Raw genomic sequence first — 22109 nt, 5'->3', positions numbered from 1 at the left:
TCAGGGCCTTCCATCTGAGGTTTCCTGTCTCTTAAATACGCAAAACTGTGAAAAAAATTTGTTCCAGAAAATTGATCCAAACCAAGCTAATTAAGAGGTGGTATAAAGATAGGCAAAAGGGAATAATATATACAAAATTTGTAATTTGTAATAGAACTATGATGGATGCTCTACATTTTCTTAGAACCTCACACTATAAGTTGTCTGAACTTAAGACTTTATTCCTAAATCTTCCCCACTATGTGTATGTAGTTCTAAATTAATAAAATGGTTATCCATTGAAATGGGTTTCATTAATTTAATCTTTGTATGTTCTCTATAGGATATGTGCCTTACAAAGGAGACTGGGTAAGAGCAGAGTATTTTATCAATTCAAGCACATGGAACAGTGAAGCAATTTCAATAAAGCCTCTGAGATGTAAACGAGTAGACGAGGTATGTTGGTTGGTTTTCGTAACTGATTTATCCAATATTCGTGAAGGATCTGTTCGTAAAGGGAACGGTCTTGTGAAAATGCACTATTAACCTGTAGATATGGGGTTAATCTGTAGGTTAATAGTGGTTTGAACCTGCCCGGCGCCCGCTCTGAGAGCCCTGCTGCCAGGAGGAAATTAACTTTATTCTTCCCTAGAGCCATACTGGATTCATTCCTACCGGCATCATTCGGCATTCAGTCAAAGGAGTGGCGCTGGTGTGGGTTCAGTCACCTCTCAGTATATAGTGCCTGTCAGCTGTTAACCTGCAGATTTACCCCATATCTGCAGGTTAATGGCATTTGTTGACAAGTTCCGTTTAAAGCATAACCGTTTTAATTCTTATTTACTAAATTAATTGTATGTTAAAATTTAAATTAAATTAAATTTAAACTTTGTTATATATTTTATGAGAAATTGACTTCTTTCTCCTCCACGACTGATCATTTGTTCTCCAAATTCCCAATTCACAGGTAAAATCATTATTCAGTGAAGACGGCCTTCCCAATACAGAAACACAATCTTATTAGTAGAAATTGTCATCTTTGAAGTAGCAGGGAGGAGATGAGGAGCTAAATGCAGAGTTCCTGTCTCCTCTCTCCCGTCCTTATAAAATTTTACCGTTTGCTACTGTTATTTCCTATCTCAGTAATGTAAAAATCTGCCTTCATTGAAGATGGATTTTACCTCCAGAATTGAGAAGGATCAGTCCTGGAGGAAAAGGAAGCAGATTTCTCTGATAAGATATCACAAAGTTTCTTATTTTGACTTTTACTATTGATTTATGAAATAAAAGGGTGGCTACTCCTTAATAGAGATGAGCGAACCCGAGGTTCGGTTTTCGAACCGAACACCAACTTAAAAAAAAACAAAACAAAAAAACCCCAGATTTCGGCGTTTGGAAGCCTTACGTGTGAACTTAACTTGCGCTGTGCTTACGTCTTGGTGCTCAGCCCTGTGCGAGCCGCTTGCAGTGTTTGAACACGGCGCGCACTGGGGCTAACAACAACGTAATTAGATGTAGTGTGTAACAAAAACATTTAGGGGAAAAAGCCTGTCCACCCTCCCTTGGAAGTGATCTGCTTATGGCTGGCGGTATGAGGGCGGAGACTCAAACTGCCAATCACTGATTCCGAACCTCCTCGGGCCAAGTTCGGACCAGTGGAGGTTCGGTTCGTTTGCGGTCAGCGAATCAAACCTCCAAAGGTGGGCTCATCTCTACTCCTTAACCTCTTCACAACATCCTCCCCATACTCAATAGTTAATGGCTGTGTGTTACAGCCAGGTATCAGAGAAGAGAATAGCAGCTCCCTGGGGAATGATTCAAAGGTGCGGTGCTCTGAAATCCTGACCCGGCTTTTAGGTGAAGACCAAATAAAAATCGAGAAAATCCAGCACCAGCGTGAATAAAATGAAAATGTTTATTACAAAAATTAAAAGCACATAACACATACATGTTTAGGGCATAATAGGAATATGTAAACGTCAACGTGTTTCAAGCAAAAAAGCTCTTAATCATGAATGGTGCTGGATGGTCTCGATTTTCATTTGTTACAGCCAGGGCCTGCCTCTAAAAATCCCACGATTGTTTAACTGTTAAATGCCGCTGTCAAACTCTGATAGCGGCATTAACAGTGATCTGGCATGGTGTGCGCAAATCGTCGTGCCCATGACGTGATTGCTAGACTCCATTGAGTTGCTATGACAGCCAGGGTTCTGCTGAAGACTAAGGTACTTGTCATTATGGAACTCCTTTGAATCCCTGCCTGTAGCCAGACTTCAAAGACAGTGATTTTCACTATATGCAGCAATGCTGTGGTATTGCTGTATATAGTACAAGCAATCAGATGACCGTCGCTAAGGGGATTAACAAGTACAGTGAAACGTTTTGAGAAAAATTGTTTAAAATAGGAAAAAAAATAAATTCAAGTCATTCACATTTAAAATAAACATAATAAAAAAAAAAACACGTGGTATTACCGCTTTCAGAAAAGTTCAATCTATCAATATATAAAAATAATTAACCAGAAGGGTAGACACCTAAAAAGTTCAAGAACGCCAATGAAAAAGTAGGAAAAAGTTCAAGAACGCCAATGATTTGGGTTTTTTTTTCGCCTTTCAAAAATTTAGCCATCGCAAAACTCCATCGACAGAAAAATGTAATCTTTACTGGTCTTTTTGGCGACAAAACCTAAAAGATTGGGGGTTTTTTATTCAAACTTCAGATTTTTCTTTTTCACCTCTAAAATTTTATAAAAAACTGAACAGGTTTGGTATCGCCATAGTCATACTGATGAAGAGCATCATAAAACAATTTCCAAAAAAACGTCAGAATTGGGGTTTTTTTGTTTTTGTTTTTTTCTTTTTTTCTTCAGAATTTCTCACCACTTAGATTGTTTTCCCTTTTTCCAGTACTCTATGTGGTAAAATGAATGTAGTCATTCAAAAGTACAACTCCTCTCACAAAAAAAAACAAGCTGCCATCTTAATGTACAAAAAAATTAAAAAGTTATAATAAAAAAGTGGAGACAAAATCTAAAAAAAAATAGAAATTGGCTAGATCTGGAATTGGGTTAAGTGGTGATCTTTCCCAAGTCCATACAGAAATCCACAGCATTTTAGAACATGCTATGAATTTTCAGACTTACTCTGTATATATCTAGTACGTATTATATAACGGTATATTTCTACTCCACCATGGACTCTTTATTAAAAAAAAAAAAAAAAACAATGGTTGAATTTATTTTTTATTTTTTTACACGCTAACAAAAAGGTAGGGATAGTTGGCTTTGGGTGCACTTTATGGAAAACTTAAACATTTGCAATACAGTGATATTTTATATTATTTAAGTAGGGCATTTCAGTAGAAGCATGCAATGGGGATTTCCTTATCTCCACAATGTATTGAAAAAAGTCAACAGTGGTGGGTGTACCCCAAAACAAGTCAATGTCAGCTTGACGACGACGTTTCATGCTGTTCAGAAATAAAGTTTGTTTGCTGAGGCATGGTATCCCACTTGAAGGGCGGCCCTCAGGTCATTGAGGTTCTGTGGTACAGAGTTATGAGTCACTACACAGCGACTCAGCTGATACCATAGATTTTCTATGGGATTCAGGTCTGGAAAAAGTGCTGGCCATTCCATTTGAGGTACCCCAGTCTCAATCAGCCGTTCCCTAAATATACGACCTCAATCAGCTAGAGCATTGTCGTCCATGAAGATGAAATTAGGCCTATGTTGTTCATGCAGATGCACAATGTCTGTATTAATGGTGTTGTTCAAGTAGTAGGGGTTTGTCACTACCATTCACAAAGTGTTGGCCAGTTCTGTTTTGACACACCTGCCCACACTGTAACCCCACCGCTACCAAAAGCTCGTCTGGTGACAACAGTGGCTGATGCATAGAGCTCTCCTTGACATCTCCAATAATGTTGGCAGCCATCATTTCTGCTCTGTGTGAATCGACTTTCATCAGTGAACAGCACCGAGGCCCACTGGTCCTTCGTTCAGCATAGATGCTCCCTGGCCGATGCAAGATGATATTGAATGTGCCTGGTGGTGTGGTCATGTAACCTTACAGATCGTCTAGCACGTAGACCACTCTGATGTAAAAGGTTTTGATTGGTGTGACGTGACACTTGAGTGTCTATCATCTCCCTTATATGTGCTTGAAGTTGTGTGGCATTCATCATCCTGTTTTGAAGGACATTGTTCACAATGAAACTGTCATCAGTGTGGGATGTGGCCAAAGGACGTCCTTTTTTATGCCTTTCTGTGATTTTTCCAGTCTCTCTATCTCTGTTGCAACCTGCTGATGACACTAAGCTCAGTGGTCACTTCCATCTAAAACCATCCTGCTTGAAGCCATGCAAAGGCGATGTACTGATGATCAATTGTTAGGTGTCCTCTTGGTCTCATGATTAGAGTTGAGCGCGGTTCGTGGTTCTCCAGTTCGCGGTTCAAGTGCTTTTGAGGGCTGTTCTAGATCGAACTAGAACTTGAGCTTTTTGCTAAAGCTCGATAGTTCTAGTTACGTTCGAGAACGGTTCTAGCAGCAAAAAGCCAAGCTAATTACAAGCTGGCTTTCCGCTGTAATAGTGTAAGTCACTCTGTGACTCACACTATTATGAAATTTCAGCGTATAGTGTGCGGGAACAGCGCATTCAGATCTCTGCTGCTGGGATAATGGCGATCGCCATTTCTTTTTTTATTCCTTGTCTTCCTTCCCTAAGCGCGCGCGTGTAGTGGGGCGGGCCAGCATGTCAGCCAATCCCAGACACACACACAGCTAAGTGGACTTTTAGCCAGAGAAGCAACGGCATGTGTGATAGGATGTCACGAATTATAAAAATGGGTATGTGCCCGTCCGGACGCCATTATCTGCCTTCTGCGTCTGGGTGTCAGTCACCGCTGGCGTAGCTCCTGTCTCCAAAACTGCTGGGTACGCTCTACACACAGCGCTATACAGAATAGGGATAGAAGTTTCTATTAGCCCTGGTAAGGGCTAATTACAGCAGGCTCAGAGCCATAGGTGACAGTCAGGTCCGTGGAAACAGATTTTAGCAGCTACAGAAGAGAACAGCATCTGTGTAGCTAAGCTCAGGGACTTCCTCGCTGCATTTCCCCATTAGGAGGGATAGAAAGTGAGGCTTCCTTTCCTGTACACTGACCCACAACCCTGCCACTGTACCCTCCTGCCCTTTGCACACTCAAGCTCATTGTTACTAAGCCATTATACTAGCAAACACTGAGTAAACTTGGTGGCATCCTAAAAGTGGCTGTTAGACTTCCATTATTGTCCCACTGGTGCAAAGCTATTTGCAGCACCACTGCATTGCACACTCAAGCTCATTGTTACTAAGCCATTATACTAGCAAACACTGAGTAAACTTAGTGGCATCTTAAAAGTGGCTGTTGGACTTCCATTAGTGTCCCACTAGTGCAAATCTATTTGCAGCACCTCTGCATTGCACACTCAAACTCATTGTTACTAAGCCATTCTAATAGCAAACTATGCTGCCAGTTTAAGGGCCGTAGTTGCATTGTCAGGGATAGTTATTGTTGTTTATTCTGCTGTTAATAAAGCTAGACCACCGCTGCAATCTACACTACCTCTCAGTTTTTACTACCACATTTTAAGTGCACAATCTTGTCGCAATCAAAATGAGTGGCAAAATGACAGATGCTGGTGGAAAGGGGAAGAGGCGTGTTGGAAAAGGGAAAAAAAGGGTTTGTCCGTGGGGAAGGTGGCAAAGCTTCATTAACATCTACTGAAGATAGACCATCTTCCAGCAAAAGTAAGATGTCTACTACTTACCGTGGACAATCCGATGTGCTCCCTTTTTTACGGACACGAACAACTGGAACAAAGGTAGATGATGGCCAAAAAAAGAAAATGCTTGAATGGATCTCAAGTGGTCCAACAAGTGCCCTCTCCACCACCTCAACTACCGCATCCAAAAAACACCAGTCCTCTGAGTTGTCATCCCAATCAAACTTGCTTTCTCCCAGCTCTGAAGTCTCCATCCGCCCTGCACAGTATGGTGGAACTGAGATAGCTAAGTCTGCAGAGCTGTTCAGTTAAACTTATAGCCTGGGAATCAGAGGTCTGCTCCCAAGCTACAGTGAGTACAGACCAGGAAATGGTCTGCAGTGATGCCCAGAACCTTTGTGACTCAGATTCAGGCCGTGATGACCAAGTTTCTGAGCATAATGTTGACCCTTATTCACAAACTGAAACACCTGTTGTAATGGACAATGAGGAACATACTGATGATGATGGGACGCAGATACCAGATTGGGATGACAACTTAAATATTCGGTCAGGGCAAGAAGAGGCTCGGTCTGAGGGTGAGGGGAGTGCAAACACAACAATTGATGAGGAAGTTCTAGATCCCACCTACTGTCAACCCACAGTCAGGCACTCGAGGAGGTCAACAGAGGCGGTGGAGGAGGATGCAACGGACGACGAAGTTACCTTGCGCCTTCCTGGACAGAGGAGGAGTACTGGTAGCACGTCTACAACTGCATCCTCAGCCACCACTGTGCTTCTGAGCACTAGTCGGGGTGGATCAGCAGATCGCATGCCGTCTAAGCCTTGCCTGGCCTGGTCCTTTTTTGACATAGCAAAAGATCGCCCAAATATGTGAACTGTAAAATTTGTCGTGATTCTGTTAGTAGAGGGCAAAACCTCAGCAGTTTGACAACTTCTTCCATGAATCATCACATGAATAAATATCATATGTGCCAGTGGGAAGCTCACCGTGCTGCAATGCGGCCTAGCGGAGCGAACCATCCACCGCCTGCCCCTACCAGTGCATCCGCGCACTCTTCATCTTCTAGGACTGTGGGGACAGCTGTCACACCTGGTTTTCCACGCACAACTTCCACCACTGTAACCGCAACAGGCAGTTTGCTTGGTAGGTCGTCAGTTGGTTTGGAAGGGGAAACAAGTGCATGTGTACAGCTCTCTCAGACATCGATAGCACCAACGTTGGATGAAGGCAACATCATGTCTACGCCTGCACTTTCCTCACAATGCTGCATTTTTCTAGGGACACCCTACTCAACACCGTCTACACACAGCAGCCAGATCTCTGTCCCTCAGATGTGGACAAATAAAAGGCCATTTCCTGCGACCCATGACAAAGCTAAGAGGTTGACTTTATCCCTCTGTAAGCTCTTGGTTACCGAAATGCTGCCTTTCCGCCTGGTGGACACACAGGATTTTAGAGACTTTATGTCTGTCGCTGTGCCCCAGTACCAGATGCCCAATCGCCACTACTTCTCTAAGAAAGGTGTGCCTGCGCTACACCAGCATGTCGCACACAACATCACCGCTTCCTTGAGAAACTCTGTGTGTGAACGGGTGCATTTCACCACCGATACCTGGACCAGTAAGCATGGACAGGGACGTTACATGTTGCTGACAGGGCACTGGGTAACTATGGTGATAGATGGTGAAGGGTCTGCTGCAGAAGTCTTGCCGTCCCCACGACTTGTGTGTCAATCCTCTGTCTGTCCAAGTTCCGCCACTGCTTCTGCCTCCTCCACCTCGTCTGGGTCCTCCACCTCCGCCCCAAGCCTGCCTGGTCAGGCCACCAGCGTTCTCACTGCGCAGAAGGAATCACGCACCCCTCATTACTATGTTAGCAGCAGAGCGCAACGGCATCAGGCGGTCTTTAGCTTGAAATGTCTTGGAGCTAAGAGTCACACAGCGGCTGAGTTGTGGGCAGCTCTGGGGACTGAGTTTGGTAAATGGTTGTCTCCACTCAACCTGCAGCCTGGTAAGGCCGTGTGCGACAATGCTGCAAACCTGGCTGCGGCCCTTCGCCTGGGCAAGTTGACACACGTGCCTTGTATGGCTCACGTGTTGAACCTTGTTGTCCAGCAATTTTTAACACACTTTCCCGGCCTAGATGGCCTTCTGAACAGGGCACGAAAACTGTCTGCTCACTTCCGCCGTTCAACCACCGCTGCTGAGCGACTTGCATCGCTCCAGAAGTCTTTCGGCCTGCCGGTTCATCGCCTGAAATGCGATGTGCCGACACGCTGGAATTCGACTCTCCACATGTTACAGCGACTGTGGCAGCACCGTCGAGCCCTGGTGCAATACGTCATGACGTATAGCCTGGGCCAACGAGATGCAGCGGTGAGGCAGATCACCCTGATGGAGTGGTCTCAGATTTCGACATGGCGACGAATATGTTTAGCGCTGACAATGCCATTATCATCATGACAATTCCAGTCATTTACATGCTGGAGCACACGCTAAACACTATTCGGAGTCAGGGGGTGGGACAACAGGAAGGGGAGGAACTACAGGAGGATTCATATGCGCAAGAGACAACAACATCACCAAGGTTCAGACGTTCATCATCACCAACGCGGCAGGCATGGGACCATGGCGGACAGGGATCAACAAGGGAGCATGGTAGCAGGCGAAATGTTGAGGAAGGTGCAGGAGAACATGAAGAAATGGAGGACGAACTGTCCATGGACATGGAACACTCAGCGGATGAGGGAGACCTTGGTGAAATTTCAGTTGAAAGAGGTTGGGGGAGATGTCAGAGGAAGAAAGAACGGTTAGCACCTCTATGCCACAAACACAGCGTGGACTTGGTCCGCATGGCTGCGCAAGACACATGAGCGCCTTCTTGCTGCACTACCTACAACATGACCCTCGGATTGTCAAAATTAGAAGTGATGATGACTACTGGCTTGCCACACTATTAGATCCCCGGTACAAGTCCAAATTTTGTGACATAATTCCAGCCATAGAAAGGGACGCACGTATGCAGGAGTATCAGCAGAAGCTGTTACTCGATCTTAGCTCGGCTTTTCCACCAAACAACCCTGGTGCAGGGAGTGAATCTCCCAGTTGTAACTTGACAAACATGGGACGGTCTCGTCATCTTCAACAGTCTACCCGTACCAGTAGGACCGTATCTGGTGCTGGTAACAATTTTTTTAGACCCTCCTTTGCAAGGCCACCAGAGACAACAAGTCCGACACATAGTCAACGGCTGGAGAGGATGATACAGGAGTATCTCCAAATGAACATCGATGCCATGACTTTGCAAATGGAGCCTTGATCATTTTGGGCTTCAAATCTTGAAAAATGGCCAGAGCTCTCTACTTACGCCTTGGAGATCTTGTCGTGTCCAGCTGCCAGTGTTGTCTCTGAACGTGTCTTCAGTGCTGCTGGGTGTGTGCTGACAGATAAGCGCACGCGTCTGTCCAGTGACAATGTGGACAGACTAACGTTCATCAAAATGAACAAGTCATGGATACGCAAGAAATTTACTACCCCTGTGTCATCCTGGGGAGAGTAAATGCTTGTGGATTTTTAATGTTCTTGATGCAAATCTAGCTGTGAAGTGTACAACTGGGGCACAAGTGCTGCCACTGAAGGGGTGAGTGTCTGTGTGGCCCAATTTTTGGAAAAAAAGGAGACTCCGCTTGGAGTAACCCTTGCTTGCTGTGTTTTTTAAAAGGAGCCAAGATAAACAAGTCATGGTTCAACAAAGACTTTTCTACCTACCCGGGGTCATCCTGGGAACGGTTAAGTATGGCGTATTTCTTCAGCGCTCTATTGGGAGACCCAGACGATTGGGGTATAGCTACTGCCCTCCGGAGGCCACACAAAGCACTACACTAAAAAGTGCAAGGCCCCTCCCCTTCTGGCTATACCCCCCCGTGGTATCACGGGTACTCCAGTTTTCAAGCTTTGTGCGAAGGAGGTCAGACATTCCATGCATAGCTCCACAGATTTTAGTCAGCAGTAGCTGCTGACTATTTCGGATGGAAGAAAAGAGGGCCCATATAGGGCCCCCAGCATGCTCCCTTCTCACCCGTAGATGGTGTTGTAAGGTTGAGGTACCTATTGCTGGTACAGGGGCTGGAGCCCCACATGCTGTTTTCCTTCCACATCCCCTTGTAGGGCTCTGTGGAAGTGGGATCCTGCCGGCCTCAAAGCTCTGACGCCGGGCTCCATCCACAGACCCATAGCACCTGGTGGATGCCGAGCAGGAGTACCATCAGGGACAAGGCCCTGCATCATACAGGTACTCTGTGTCCCCGGCAGGCACAGACACACTCCGGGCTGGCTGGGTGTTGTAGTGCGCCGGGGACCGTAACGCTAGAGCTAGTGTTCCTACAGTTTAACTGGGGGACTTTTTTCTGTATTGTGGGAACGCAGCGCCGACCCCCGCTGGACCGGCGGCGCTGCTGTGACTTTTAGTTCGCCGGGGACACGCCGACCGCGCTTTTACGGCGGTGGCGTTTATAAATCGAGTCCCCGGCTTTTGCGGCCTAGGACGCCGGCAGCTCCGATTCGTTACCGCCCCCACCCTGTCAATCAGGGTAGGGGAGAGACGCTGTTTCACGGCAGCGACGAGGGCTGGAGCCTGATTTACATGCTCCAGCCCTCTCACTAGGCACAGAGGGAAGCAGGCTTCCCGCTCTTAGCCAGGAACGCCCAGGGCCCGCCCCCCCTCCTCTCTCAGGACGCCGGCAGCCATTACATGCATGTCTGGCTGGAGGAAGGACGCAAGGCTCTGGGAGACCTGGACTAGGGGGCTTTGGAGATCACACACCCGCTCTTAAGCGGGCGGTAAGCGGCTTTTCAGCTGGCCCCTCTAGTGCCTCAGTGTGTATTAGTGTACTGTGTCACTGGACATATATATATATATATTTCCTTATTGCTTGCACTGTGAGGTCGCTTCCTGGCTGTATACCCAGATCGCTCTGAGGAGGCAGCAACATGTCATCCACAAAACGCAAGGCTGCCAAGGCTAGGGCTGTGTACACTGCGTGTGCTGCATGTGGGGCTGCTCTACCAGCAGGCTCCAAGGACCCCCATTGTGTGCAATGCTCAGATCCGGTGCTGCTTCGCCAGCCGGAGTCAGGAGAGATAGTGACCCAGGCTGAGACGCCTGTAAGTCCTGCCCCGGTGTCAGGGACAGACTTTGCAGTTTTTGCTGATAATATGTCTGTGACTATGGCAAAAATCCTTGAAACTTTGCAATCCATGCCTGGGGCTCAGTCTATGGACACGGCGAGGTCTCTGTCCTCTAATCCCCCTCAGTTGGATTTAATCCAGACTGCAAGGGGGTCCCCGGCTTCACAGGCTGAGTATTTTGACTCAGATGATAGCCCCAGCCACCCTAAGCGGGCTCGCTGGGAAAGACCCTCAACGTCATCACACTGCTCAGGGTCTCAGCGCAATCAGTCGCTCTGTGATGCGTCTGATGAGAGTGATCAGGAGTCTTATCCTGGAACCCCTCTCAATCTGGATACCCCGGATGGGGACGCCATGGTAAACGAGCTTATCTCAGCCATCAATAGGCTGTTGGATATTTCTCCCCCAGCCCCTTCTGCAGAGGAGGCAGCTGCAGAGCAGGAGAAGTTTCGTTTTCTCTATCCCAAGCGTAAATTAAGTGCTTTCTTGGATCACTCTGACTTCAGAGAGTCAATCCAGAAACACGACGCTCATCCAGAAAGGCGTTTCTCTAAACGTTCTAAGGATACACGTTTTCCTTTCCCCCCTGATGTGGTCAAGCGCTGGACCCAGTGTCCTAAAGTTGACCCCCCGATTTCCAAACTTGCAGCTAGATCCATAGTTGCAGTGGAGGATGGCGCTTCACTTAAGGATGCCAATGACAGACAGATGGACCTCTGGTTAAAATCTGTCTATGAAGCTATCGGCGCGTCGTTTGCTCCAGCATTCGCAGCCGTATGGGCACTCCAAGCTATTTCAGCAGGGTTAGCAAAAGTGGATGCTATCTTACATCCAGCGGTGCCGCAAGTGGCGTCCCTTACCTCGCAGATGTCCGCGTTTGCGTCTTACGCTATCAATGCGGTACTAGAATCTACCAGCCGCACCTCAATGGCGTCCGCCAATTCGGTAGTTTTGCGCAGAGCCTTGTGGTTAAAGGACTGGAAAGCAGATGCTGGTTCCAAAAAATGTTTAACCAGCCTGCCTTTATCTAGAGATAGACTGTTTGGCGAGCCATTGGCTGACATCATTAAACAGTCCAAGGGTAAAGACTCTTCTTTGCCCCAGCCCAGATCAAGCAAACCTCAGCAGAAAAAATGGCAGCAGAGGTTTCAGTCCTTTCGAGGTTCGGGCAAGACACAATTCTCCTCGTCCAAAGGGACTCAGAGGACGCAAAGAAGCTCAGATTCCTGGCGGGCTCACGCGCGCCCCAAGAAAGCAAATGGAGGAACCGCTTCCAAAGCGGCTACCTCATGACTTCCAGCTTCCCCCCTCCGCATCTCCGGTCGGGGGCAGGCTCTCCCGCTTTTCCGACATTTGGATGTCACAGGTCAAAGACCGGTGGGTGACAGACATTTTGTCTCGCGGGTACAGAATCGAGTTCAGTTCTCGTCCTCCAGCTCGGTTCTTCAGAACCTCACCACATCCAGACCGAGCAGATGCCCTGCTGCAGGCGGTGGACTCCCTAAGAGCGGAAGGAGTAGTGGTTCCTGTACCGCCTCAGGAACAAGGGAGAGGGTTTTACTCCAATCTCTTTGTGGTTCCAAAAAAGGACGGCTCGTTCCGTCCTGTTCTGGATCTAAAGCTGCTCAACAAACATGTGCACGCCAGGCGGTTCCGGATGGAAACCCTCCGCTCTGTCGTGGCCTCAATGTCTCAAGGAGACTTCCTTGCCTCAATAGACATCAAAGATGCTTATCTCCATGTGCCAATTGCTACAGAACATCAACGTTTTCTACGTTTTGTGATAGGAAACGAACATCTTCAGTTCGTAGCTCTGCCATTCGGTCTGGCGACAGCCCCACGGGTTTTCACCAAGGTCATGGCGGCAGTGGTAGCGGTCTTGCACTCTCAGGGACACTCGGTGATCCCTTACCTAGACGATCTACTTGTCAAGGCACCATCTCAAGAGGCATGCCAACTCAGTCTACATGCTACACTGGAGACTCTACAGACGTTCGGATGGATCATCAACTTTCCAAAGTCGAATCTGTCTCCGACACAGTCACTAACGTATCTTGGCATGGAGTTCCATACTCGAGCAGCGAGAGTGAAGCTTCCGCTGAACAAGCAGCGGTCACTACAGACAGGGGTGCAATCCCTCCTTCAGGGCCAGTCGCACCCCTTACGGCGCCTCATGCACTTCCTCGGGAAGATGGTGGCAGCCATGGAAGCAGTTCCCTTTGCGCAGTTTCATCTGCGCCCACTTCAATGGGACATTCTCCACCAATGGGACGGGAAGTCAACGTCCCTGGACAGGAAAGTCTCTCTTTCCCAGACGGCCAAGGACTCTCTACAATGGTGGCTCCTTCCCACCTCATTGTCTCAGGGAAGATCCTTCCTGCCCCCATCCTGGGCAGTGGTCACGACAGATGCGAGTCTGTCAGGGTGGGGAGCAGTGTTTCTCCACCACAGGGCTCAGGGGACGTGGACTCCGCAGGAGTCCACCCTTCAGATCAATGTTCTGGAAATCAGAGCAGTGTATCTTGCCCTACTAGCCTTCCAGCAGTGGCTGGAAGGAAGGCAGATCCGAATTCAGTCGGACAACTCCACAGCGGTGGCATACATCAACCACCAAGGGGGGACACGCAGTCGGCAAGCCTTCCAGGAAGTCCGGCGGATTCTGATGTGGGTGGAAGCCACGGCCTCCACCATATCCGCAGTTCACATCCCCGGCGTAGAAAACTGGGAAGCAGACTTCCTCAGTCGCCAGGGCATGGACGCAGGGGAATGGTCCCTTCACCCGGACGTGTTTCAGGAAATCTGTCGCCGATGGGGAGTGCCGGACGTCGACCTAATGGCGTCCCGGCACAACAACAAGGTTCCGGCATTCATGGCGAGGTCGCGCGATCAAAGAGCTCTGGCGGCAGACGCATTGGTTCAAGATTGGTCGCAGTTCCGGCTCCCATACGTCTTTCCACCTCTGGCACTCTTGCCCAGAGTGTTACGCAAGATCAGATCCGATTGCAGCCGCGTCATACTCGTCGCCCCAGACTGGCCGAGGAGATCGTGGTATCCGGATCTGTGGCATCTCACGGTCGGTCGACCGTGGTCACTGCCAGACCGACCAGACTTACTGTCCCAAGGGCCGTTTTTCCATCAGAATTCTGCGGCCCTGAACCTGACTGTGTGGCCATTGAGTCCTGGATCCTAGCGTCTGCAGGATTATCTCAAGGAGTCGTAGCCACAATGAGACAAGCTAGGAAGTCAACGTCTGCTAAGATCTACCACAGAACGTGGAAGATTTTCTTATCTTGGTGCTCTGCACAGAGAGTATCCCCTTGGCCATTTGCATTGCCCACCTTTCTTTCCTTCCTGCAATCGGGGTTGGAAAAGGGCTTGTCGCTCAGCTCCCTTAAAGGGCAAGTCTCGGCACTGTCGGTGTTTTTTCAGAAGCGTCTAGCACGTCTTCCTAAGGTGCGCACGTTCCTACAGGGGGTCTGTCATATTGTGCCCCGTACAAGCGGCCGTTAGATCCATGGGATCTGAACAGAGTACTTGTTGCTCTGCAAAAGCCGCCCTTCGAGCCTCTAAAGGACGTTTCCTTTTCTCGCCTGTCACAGAAAGTGGCGTTTCTTGTCGCGATCACATCGCTTCGGCGAGTGTCTGAGCTGGCAGCTTTGTCATCCAAGGCTCCTTTCCTGGTGTTCCACCAGGACAAGGTAGTGCTGTGCCCCATTCCGGAGTTTCTCCCTAAGGTCGTATCCTCGTTTCATCTTAATCAGGATATATCCTTGCCTTCCTTTTACCCTCATCCGGTTCACCGGTATGAAAAGGACTTACGTTTGCTAGATCTGGTGAGAGCACTCAGAATCTACATTTCCCGAATGGCGCCCATGCGCCGTTCCGATGCTCTTTTTGTCCTTGTCGCTGGTCCGCGCAAGGGGTTGCAGGCTTCTAAAGCCACCCTGGCTCGATGGATCAAAGAACCAATTCTAGAGGCCTACCGCTCTGTGGGGCTTCCGGTTCCTTCAGGGCTAAAAGCCCACTCAACCAGAGCCGTGGGTGCGTCCTGGGCATTACGACACCAGGCTTCGGCTCAACAGGTGTGCCAGGCAGCAACCTGGTCCAGTCTGCACACTTTCACCAAGCATTATCAGGTGCATACCTATGCTTCGGCGGATGCCAGCTTAGGTAGAAGAGTCCTGCAGGCGGCAGTGACATCCCCGTAGGGGAGGGCTGTTTTTTTGCAGCTCTAACATGAGGTATTTCTTTACCCACCCAGGGACAGCTTTTGGACGTCCCAATCGTCTGGGTCTCCCAATAGAGCGCTGAAGAAGAAGGGAATTTTGTTACTTACCGTAAATTCCTTTTCTTCTAGCTCTTATTGGGAGACCCAGCACCCGCCCTGTTGTCCTTCGGGATTTTTTTGTGGTTTGCGGGTACACATGTTGTTCATGTTGAACGGTTTTTTCGGTTCTCCGATGTTTCTCGGAGTTAATTTGTTTAAACCAGTTATTGGCTTCCTCCTTCTTGCTTTGGCACTAAAACTGGAGTACCCGTGATACCACGGGGGGGTATAGCCAGAAGGGGAGGGGCCTTGCACTTTTTAGTGTAGTGCTTTGTGTGGCCTCCGGAGGGCAGTAGCTATACCCCAATCGTCTGGGTCTCCCAATAAGAGCTAGAAGAAAAGGAATTTACGGTAAGTAACAAAATTCCCTTCTTTTGAATGTGCTTGATGCAAATCTAGCTGTGAAGTGTACAACTGGGGCACAAGTGCTGCCACTGAAGGAGTGGGTGTGTGGCCCAATTTTTGGAAAAAAGGGAGACTCCGCTTGGAGTAACCTTTGCTTACATTGTTTTTAAAAATGATCCAAGATGAACAGAGCTGGGGTCAGGAAAGACTTTGCTACCTACCCCGGTGTCATCCTGGGGACGGTTAAGGATGGCGTATTTTTGAATGTGCTTGATGCAAATCTTCCTGTGAAGTGTACAACTGGGGCACAAGTGCTGCCACTGAAGAGGTTGGTGTGTGTGTGGCCCAATTTTTGGAAAAAAGGGAGACTCCGCTTGGAGTAACCTTGTGGTGTTTTACATGATTTTAGAAGGGCGTGCCATGTCTATATCTGTGTCTCATCCTCTTTTCCTTGTCCAGCTCTTTTGTTTTCGCATGAGTATATGTCCTTGTCACTTTCCCATGTGTTTGTGTTGTGTTGTGAGTTGTTTGTCACCTTTTGGACACCTTTGAGGGTGTTTTCTAGTTGTTTTTATGTGTTTGTGATTGCCTCCTATTGTTTCCTATGCGGTTCGAGTGGTTCGCCGAACTCGAACAAGACCTTCATTCGGCGAGCCGAACCACGGCCGGTTCGCTCATCTCTACTCATGATGTCAAAATGTGAACTGCACGATGAGGAAAACTGTTTAAATACTAATTCTAATTGATCCCTGAAATTTATTGGGTGATTCATTGATCAAACACCTGTTTTGAATTTTGCCATTAAGCTCCTTGTTAGAGAACAGCAAGTTGTGCAAAAAGTACTGAAACATTGAACAGTTGGAGAAATGCATCCAAAAGTTTAGAGAAAGTCACATTAAGGTCACTGATAAGGTAGGAGTGCATTTTAGGATCATCCTGAAAGTTCACCTGAAAATCAAATATTAGAAAATAGAGAGATTTTTTTTTTTTTAAAAGAAAAAAACTCAAAAAACCAGCGCTGAAGAAAAGTAGTATAGGAAATATTAAGATTTTTATTATTATCCTTGTTCTAAGAATTAAGACACATTCACATAAATTAATACATACACACAAAAAAAAAATTATTATACTAAACAGCTCCTAGAACTGTATTAGCAGGTGAAAACACCTAAAAAGGTAATGAAGCCACGGCCGGCGGCAACAAATATCACCAAATTAGAGGATAAAAAATTGTTATATATTATAAAATAATAAGTCAGAAGAGAGGACTTTAAATTCAGGAGTCTGCAAAAAAGCACTAAACCAGTGCCAGTCCGTAGGTCACATCAGCACCTGCTTGAGAATGCCTGCAGTGAAACAACTTCTTCCCTGCTTATTGTGATCGTATTAGCGGTCAGGCTCCACTCACTCCCAGACCCTAGTTGTCACTAGGTATACCGCACTCCAGATTAAGAGTCTAGCGGTAATATTTAATAGCGCAGCAGAGACCCGTTACAGATCTCTGATGTAAAGTACCTGTCACCGGTGTTAGACAGGGAGGCTCCGTAGGTTATAGTCCTTACACGAGGAGCTTTTACTTGCCGGAGAGAGTAATTTAAATGCTGATCTCCTGTATACACAATTTGTACCTCCAAAGGGCAAGCGACTGGCAAGAAAAATCAAATATCTCTAACTTTTTGTGAGTAGTGTATTTCACTTGCAATTTTTTTCAAATTTTTCAGTATGTTATATAGTAAAATGTGTCATTCAAAACTAGAAGTTCTCATCCAAAAAAAAAGCAACCCTCGTATGGCTAAGTCAACTGAAAAAAAAAAAAGTTATTCACGACAAAGGGGGAGTAAAAATAAAACTACAACATCCAAAAAAAATTAACCTGCAATGAAGTGATTAAAGAGGATTATATGCATGGCCAGTCCTGGTTTTAGAGTTCTGAAACAGTACTTGCCAGTTAAATGTTGGATTGGTGTTTGTAACCATTTACTATGTAATTCAGCTTAAACTTTTTATGAAAATATTTACCATTTTAGATTTGTTCTTTCAAACGCTGTGTACAAATCTAGGAAATGTCGGGTGTGCCGTGCGGCTGCTCTGAATAAAGTCTGACCTCTAGTGTCCTCATTCACAATCTGCAGTTAGAATTGCTGTGAGCACTAAAGATAAGGGTGATTTTCTGAAAACTGATTTATGAAACAAAACATTGATAGTGAGGTACCCTTTATTTATAAATTTGGTGCCTCCTCGGGCTGTCCGTGTATCACAATTTGAAGACCTTGCCAGCTAGGAGGTGGTGTAGAGTTGTTATATCTGCAGTTAATTACAGTAAACCTGTCAGGCCACTTGTGACCTTATAGAAAAGTGGCATGAATGGTGGAAAATTTATGAAAAATCCTCCACCAAAGTTGTGAGTTTAGGTACTCATATTTATATTTTAGAAGTTTATATAGTCTTCGATTAGACAGTGATTTTGTAAGGCTGAGGCCACATGGGGATTACTGTGAGACCTCACATGACACTCAGCACATGCTCGCAGCATTGTGGGAGCCGATTGTAATGCAACTGTGGCCCAATGGTGGGATCAGACCACAGTTGCGGAGTGGAGGGTCGGCGCTGCGGAGAGGGATGGATTTGTCTCCCCATCTCCTCCGTTGCTGACTGATGTGAGAATCGCACTGCTCTCACATTACACCAGTGTAACGTAAGAGCAGTGCGATTTTTTTTTTTTTTTTTTTTTTTTCCGCACCCATAGACTTTCATTGGCGTGTGTCTTCCAAGTGCCGAGTACACTTGCAGCATACTGCGACTGTTTTCTCGTTCCGATTAGGGCTGAAAAAAAAAAAAATCATTCATGGGAGCTGCCCCATACATAATATTGGTCCAAGAGGATTGTGATTTTTTTTATTTTTTTTTTATCGCATTCTACTCGCTCCGTTTTTCTTGCCATGTGCCCTAGGCCTAAAGGGGGGCTATACATGCTTGGGACAAATATCTGCAGTTACTGTATGTGACTGCAGATAGCAGTATCGTGACAGACTCTGCTTGTATTTCCTGGAATTTCTAGTGCCAGACGATGGTGACGTATGTGAAAAAAATATTTCAATATGATATTGAAGAATATTTTATCATATTCTGCAAAAGGAGTCAACCAAAATGCCAACATTTCGGCTCACATTTGAGCGTTTTTCAAGGCATATATATCAAGAGGTAGATAAGCACAAAAATAGATGCTTGGCAGAATATGAGCTTAGGATAGCAAATACCAGAGGATGGGATGAGGCAGGGGTAAGTCATAGGAGACCAGGGTGAATAGGTAATGCTACCAGACAGCCAGCACACCTGACACAGTTCCATTTGCACCCAGCCTGCTGTCGTTCCAGGCACCATTACCTATGCACCCTGGTCTCCTATGACTTACCCCTGCCTCATCCCATCCTCTGGTATTTGCTATCCTAACCTCATATTCTGCCAAGCATCTATTTTTGTGCTTATCTACCTCTTGATATATATGCCTTGAAAAAGGCTCAAATGTGAGCCGAAACGTTGGCATTTTGGTTGACTCCTTTTACAGAATATGATAGGAAAAAAATATTTCAATATGATATTGAAGAATATTTTATTATGTGTACCAGAAATATTAGTATTAGGTTATACATTTTTTTCTGAGCACCAACGTATTACATGGTTGTAGCAGAGCTTCCCCCTTCTTACCGATGGTGACGTATGTAACATGCCTATTTCGGCAACAGGCCGACTAGATGCTTCTAGAGGTCTATCCGGCATGTGACCATAAATACGACAATCATATGCACCCAGTCATGTGACCACCTTCTCATACCGGGACTAGTAACAGTGTGCCACGATTCACCAAAAGTGTTCCGCAATTTTAGCTTAAAAGGGTTCTCCAGGCTTAGGGCAAAAGTCTGTGAACCCACTTGAAAAAGCACAAAAATAACGCCAAAAAGAATGAACATATTCATATCAATCTAAAAATTACTTTCTGTGCATACGCTCTTTTGAATTTCTAATCGCATTAGGCTTCCAAAGCTATGAAGCGGTTAAAAAAAAAAAAGATATGACCTGTCAATTCTTATGGCGACTTTTTCTTAGAAGCCACTCAGTATTAATATGTACAATTTAAAAAAAAATATTATGCAAAAGGTATCAGGAAAATAATCACTGGTTACGTTTTTCTGAAGCCTCTTTTGCAGAAACAACTCTGCGGGTACAACTGGTTCAAAAAGACTGCGTGTACTCTCCGACACATGTTGAGTATTTGGAGAGGTTTTTTTACCTTAGTATTTGTAAGGCCACGTGCACACGTAGAGTATTTGGGGAGGGGTTGTTTTTTTTTTTTTTACCGCAGTGTCTGTAATCCAAGACCAGGCATAGGTTAAAAATGCAGAAATGGAGCCTGTGTTTTTATTAGGGCTGCTTCTCACTTGCGAGTTTCTCGCAGTAGAGCAATGCGAGAAAAACTCGCATTGGAATCGGACACATGTTAGTGAATGATTCAGCTCTCATCTGCGATTTTTTTCTCAGTCCAAATCGGACCGAGAAAAAAATCGCAGCATGCTGCTTTTTTGCGAGTTTCTACTGCGAGTTTCTCCAATGCAAGTCAATGGGAGCGTGTAAAAAATCGGATGTCACGGGACGGCATTCACACCATCGTAGTGACATCCGATTTTCTAAATACATTTCTCGCATGTTTCCTAAAACACTGGAAACGAGCGATGTCTCCCAATGTCTGTCACTCACTATTCTCTGTCAGTCGCTCTCTCCCTCTCGGTCTCTATTCTCTCTCTGTCGGTCCGTCACTATCTCTGTCCCTCTCTCACAGTCTGTCGGTCAGTTCCCCCCCCTCTCTCATACTCACCGTTCCCCGATCTCCGGCGCGGCGCTGCATGGCTTTCTCACTGCTGCGGCGGCTTTTACTATTTTGAAAAAGCCGGCCGCTTATTAAACAATCTCGTATTCCCTGCTTTCCCCGCCCACAGGCGCCTATTATTGGTTGCAGTGAGACACGCCCCCACGCTGAGTGACAGGTGTCTCACTGCACCCAATCACAGCAGCCGGTGGGCGGGTCTATACTGTGCAGTGAAATAAATAAATAAATAATTTAAAAAAATGGCGTGCGGTCCCCCCCAATTTTAATACCAGCCAGATAAAGCCATACGGCTGAAGGCTGGTATTCTCAGGATGGGGAGCTCCACGTTATGGGGAGCCCCCCAGCCTAACAATATCAGCCAACAGCCGCCCAGAATTGCCGCATACATTATATGCGACAGTTCTGGGACTGTACCCTGCTCTTCCCGATTTACCCTGGTGCGTTGGCAAATCGGGGTAATAAGGAGTTATTGGCAGCCCATAGCTGCCAATAAGTCCTAGATTAATCATGTCAGGCGTCTACGAGACACCCTCCATGATTAATCTCTAAGTTACAGTAAATAAACACACACACATGAAAAAATCCTTTATTAGAAATAAAAAACACAAACACATTCCCTCATTACCAATTTATTAACCCCCGCAAACCCTCCATGTCCGGCGTACTCCACGGACCTCCAGCGTCGCTTCCAGCATGAAGGTGACAGGAGCTGCAGAAGACACCGCCGCTCCGGTCACCTCCAAGCAGCAACTGAGGTGAGTAGCGCGATCTGCTGAGGTGTCACTGAGGTTACTCGCTGTCACCACTGGATCCAGTGCCAATAACTCCTTATTACCCCGATTTGCCAATGCACCAGGGTAAATCGGGAAGAGCCGGGTACAGTCCCAGAACTGTCGCATATAATGTATGCGGCAATTCTGGGCGGCTGTTGGCTGATATTGTTAGGCTGGGGGGCTCCCCATAACGTGGAGCTCCCCATCCTGAGAATACCAGCCTTCAGCCGTATGGCTTTATCTGGCTGGTATTAAAATTGGGGGGGACCGCACGCCATTTTTTTTAATTATTTATTTATTTCACTGCACAGTATAGACCCGCCCACCGGCTGCTGTGATTGGGTGCAGTGAGACACCTGTCACTCAGCGTGGGGGCGTGTCTCACTGCAACCAATCATAGGCGCCTGTGGGCGGGGAAAGCAGGGAATACGAGATTGTTTAATAAGCGGCCGGCTTTTTCAAAATAGTAAAAGCCGCCGCAGCAGTGAGAAAGCCGTGCAGCGCCGGGGATCGGTGAGTATGAGAGAGGGCTGCTCAATTCAGTCACTCGGGGGATTAGCGGTCACCGGTGAGTCCTTCACTGGTGACCGCTAATCAGGACGCGGCACAGACAGAGCCGCAGCATGACAATGAAATCGGGTTAAGTTCACCCGAGTTCATTCTGACAGTGCGGCTCTGTCTGTGTCTGCTGTCATCTGCCATTCAGCTCTGCTACATGGCTGTCTGTGTCTGCTGTCAGCGGCCATGTAGCAGCGCTGAATGGCAGATGACATAGTAAAAAATACGCATTACACACGCATTACACACGCATTACACACGCTAGTAAAATCTCAGAAATAGCATCGCAC

At 46.8% G+C, this 22109-nt stretch overlaps 1 protein-coding gene across 1 annotated transcript in view; it reads left to right on the top strand.

Moving 5' to 3' along the window:
- Positions 1-22109, top strand: part of MOV10L1 (Mov10 like RNA helicase 1) — a 371844-nt gene that overhangs the window by 122242 nt on the left and 227493 nt on the right. The window contains exon 4 of the mRNA XM_075345097.1: positions 323-435. Within this exon, the coding sequence (XP_075201212.1) occupies positions 323-435 (113 nt within the window). The remainder of the gene's footprint in view (positions 1-322; positions 436-22109) is intronic.

The sequence above is a fragment of the Anomaloglossus baeobatrachus genome, chromosome 4 (genome assembly GCF_048569485.1).
Source record: "Anomaloglossus baeobatrachus isolate aAnoBae1 chromosome 4, aAnoBae1.hap1, whole genome shotgun sequence".
NCBI lineage: Eukaryota > Metazoa > Chordata > Amphibia > Anura > Aromobatidae > Anomaloglossus > Anomaloglossus baeobatrachus.
Note: the sequence above shows the minus strand (reverse complement) of the source record. Positions and strands in the feature narration are given on the sequence as shown.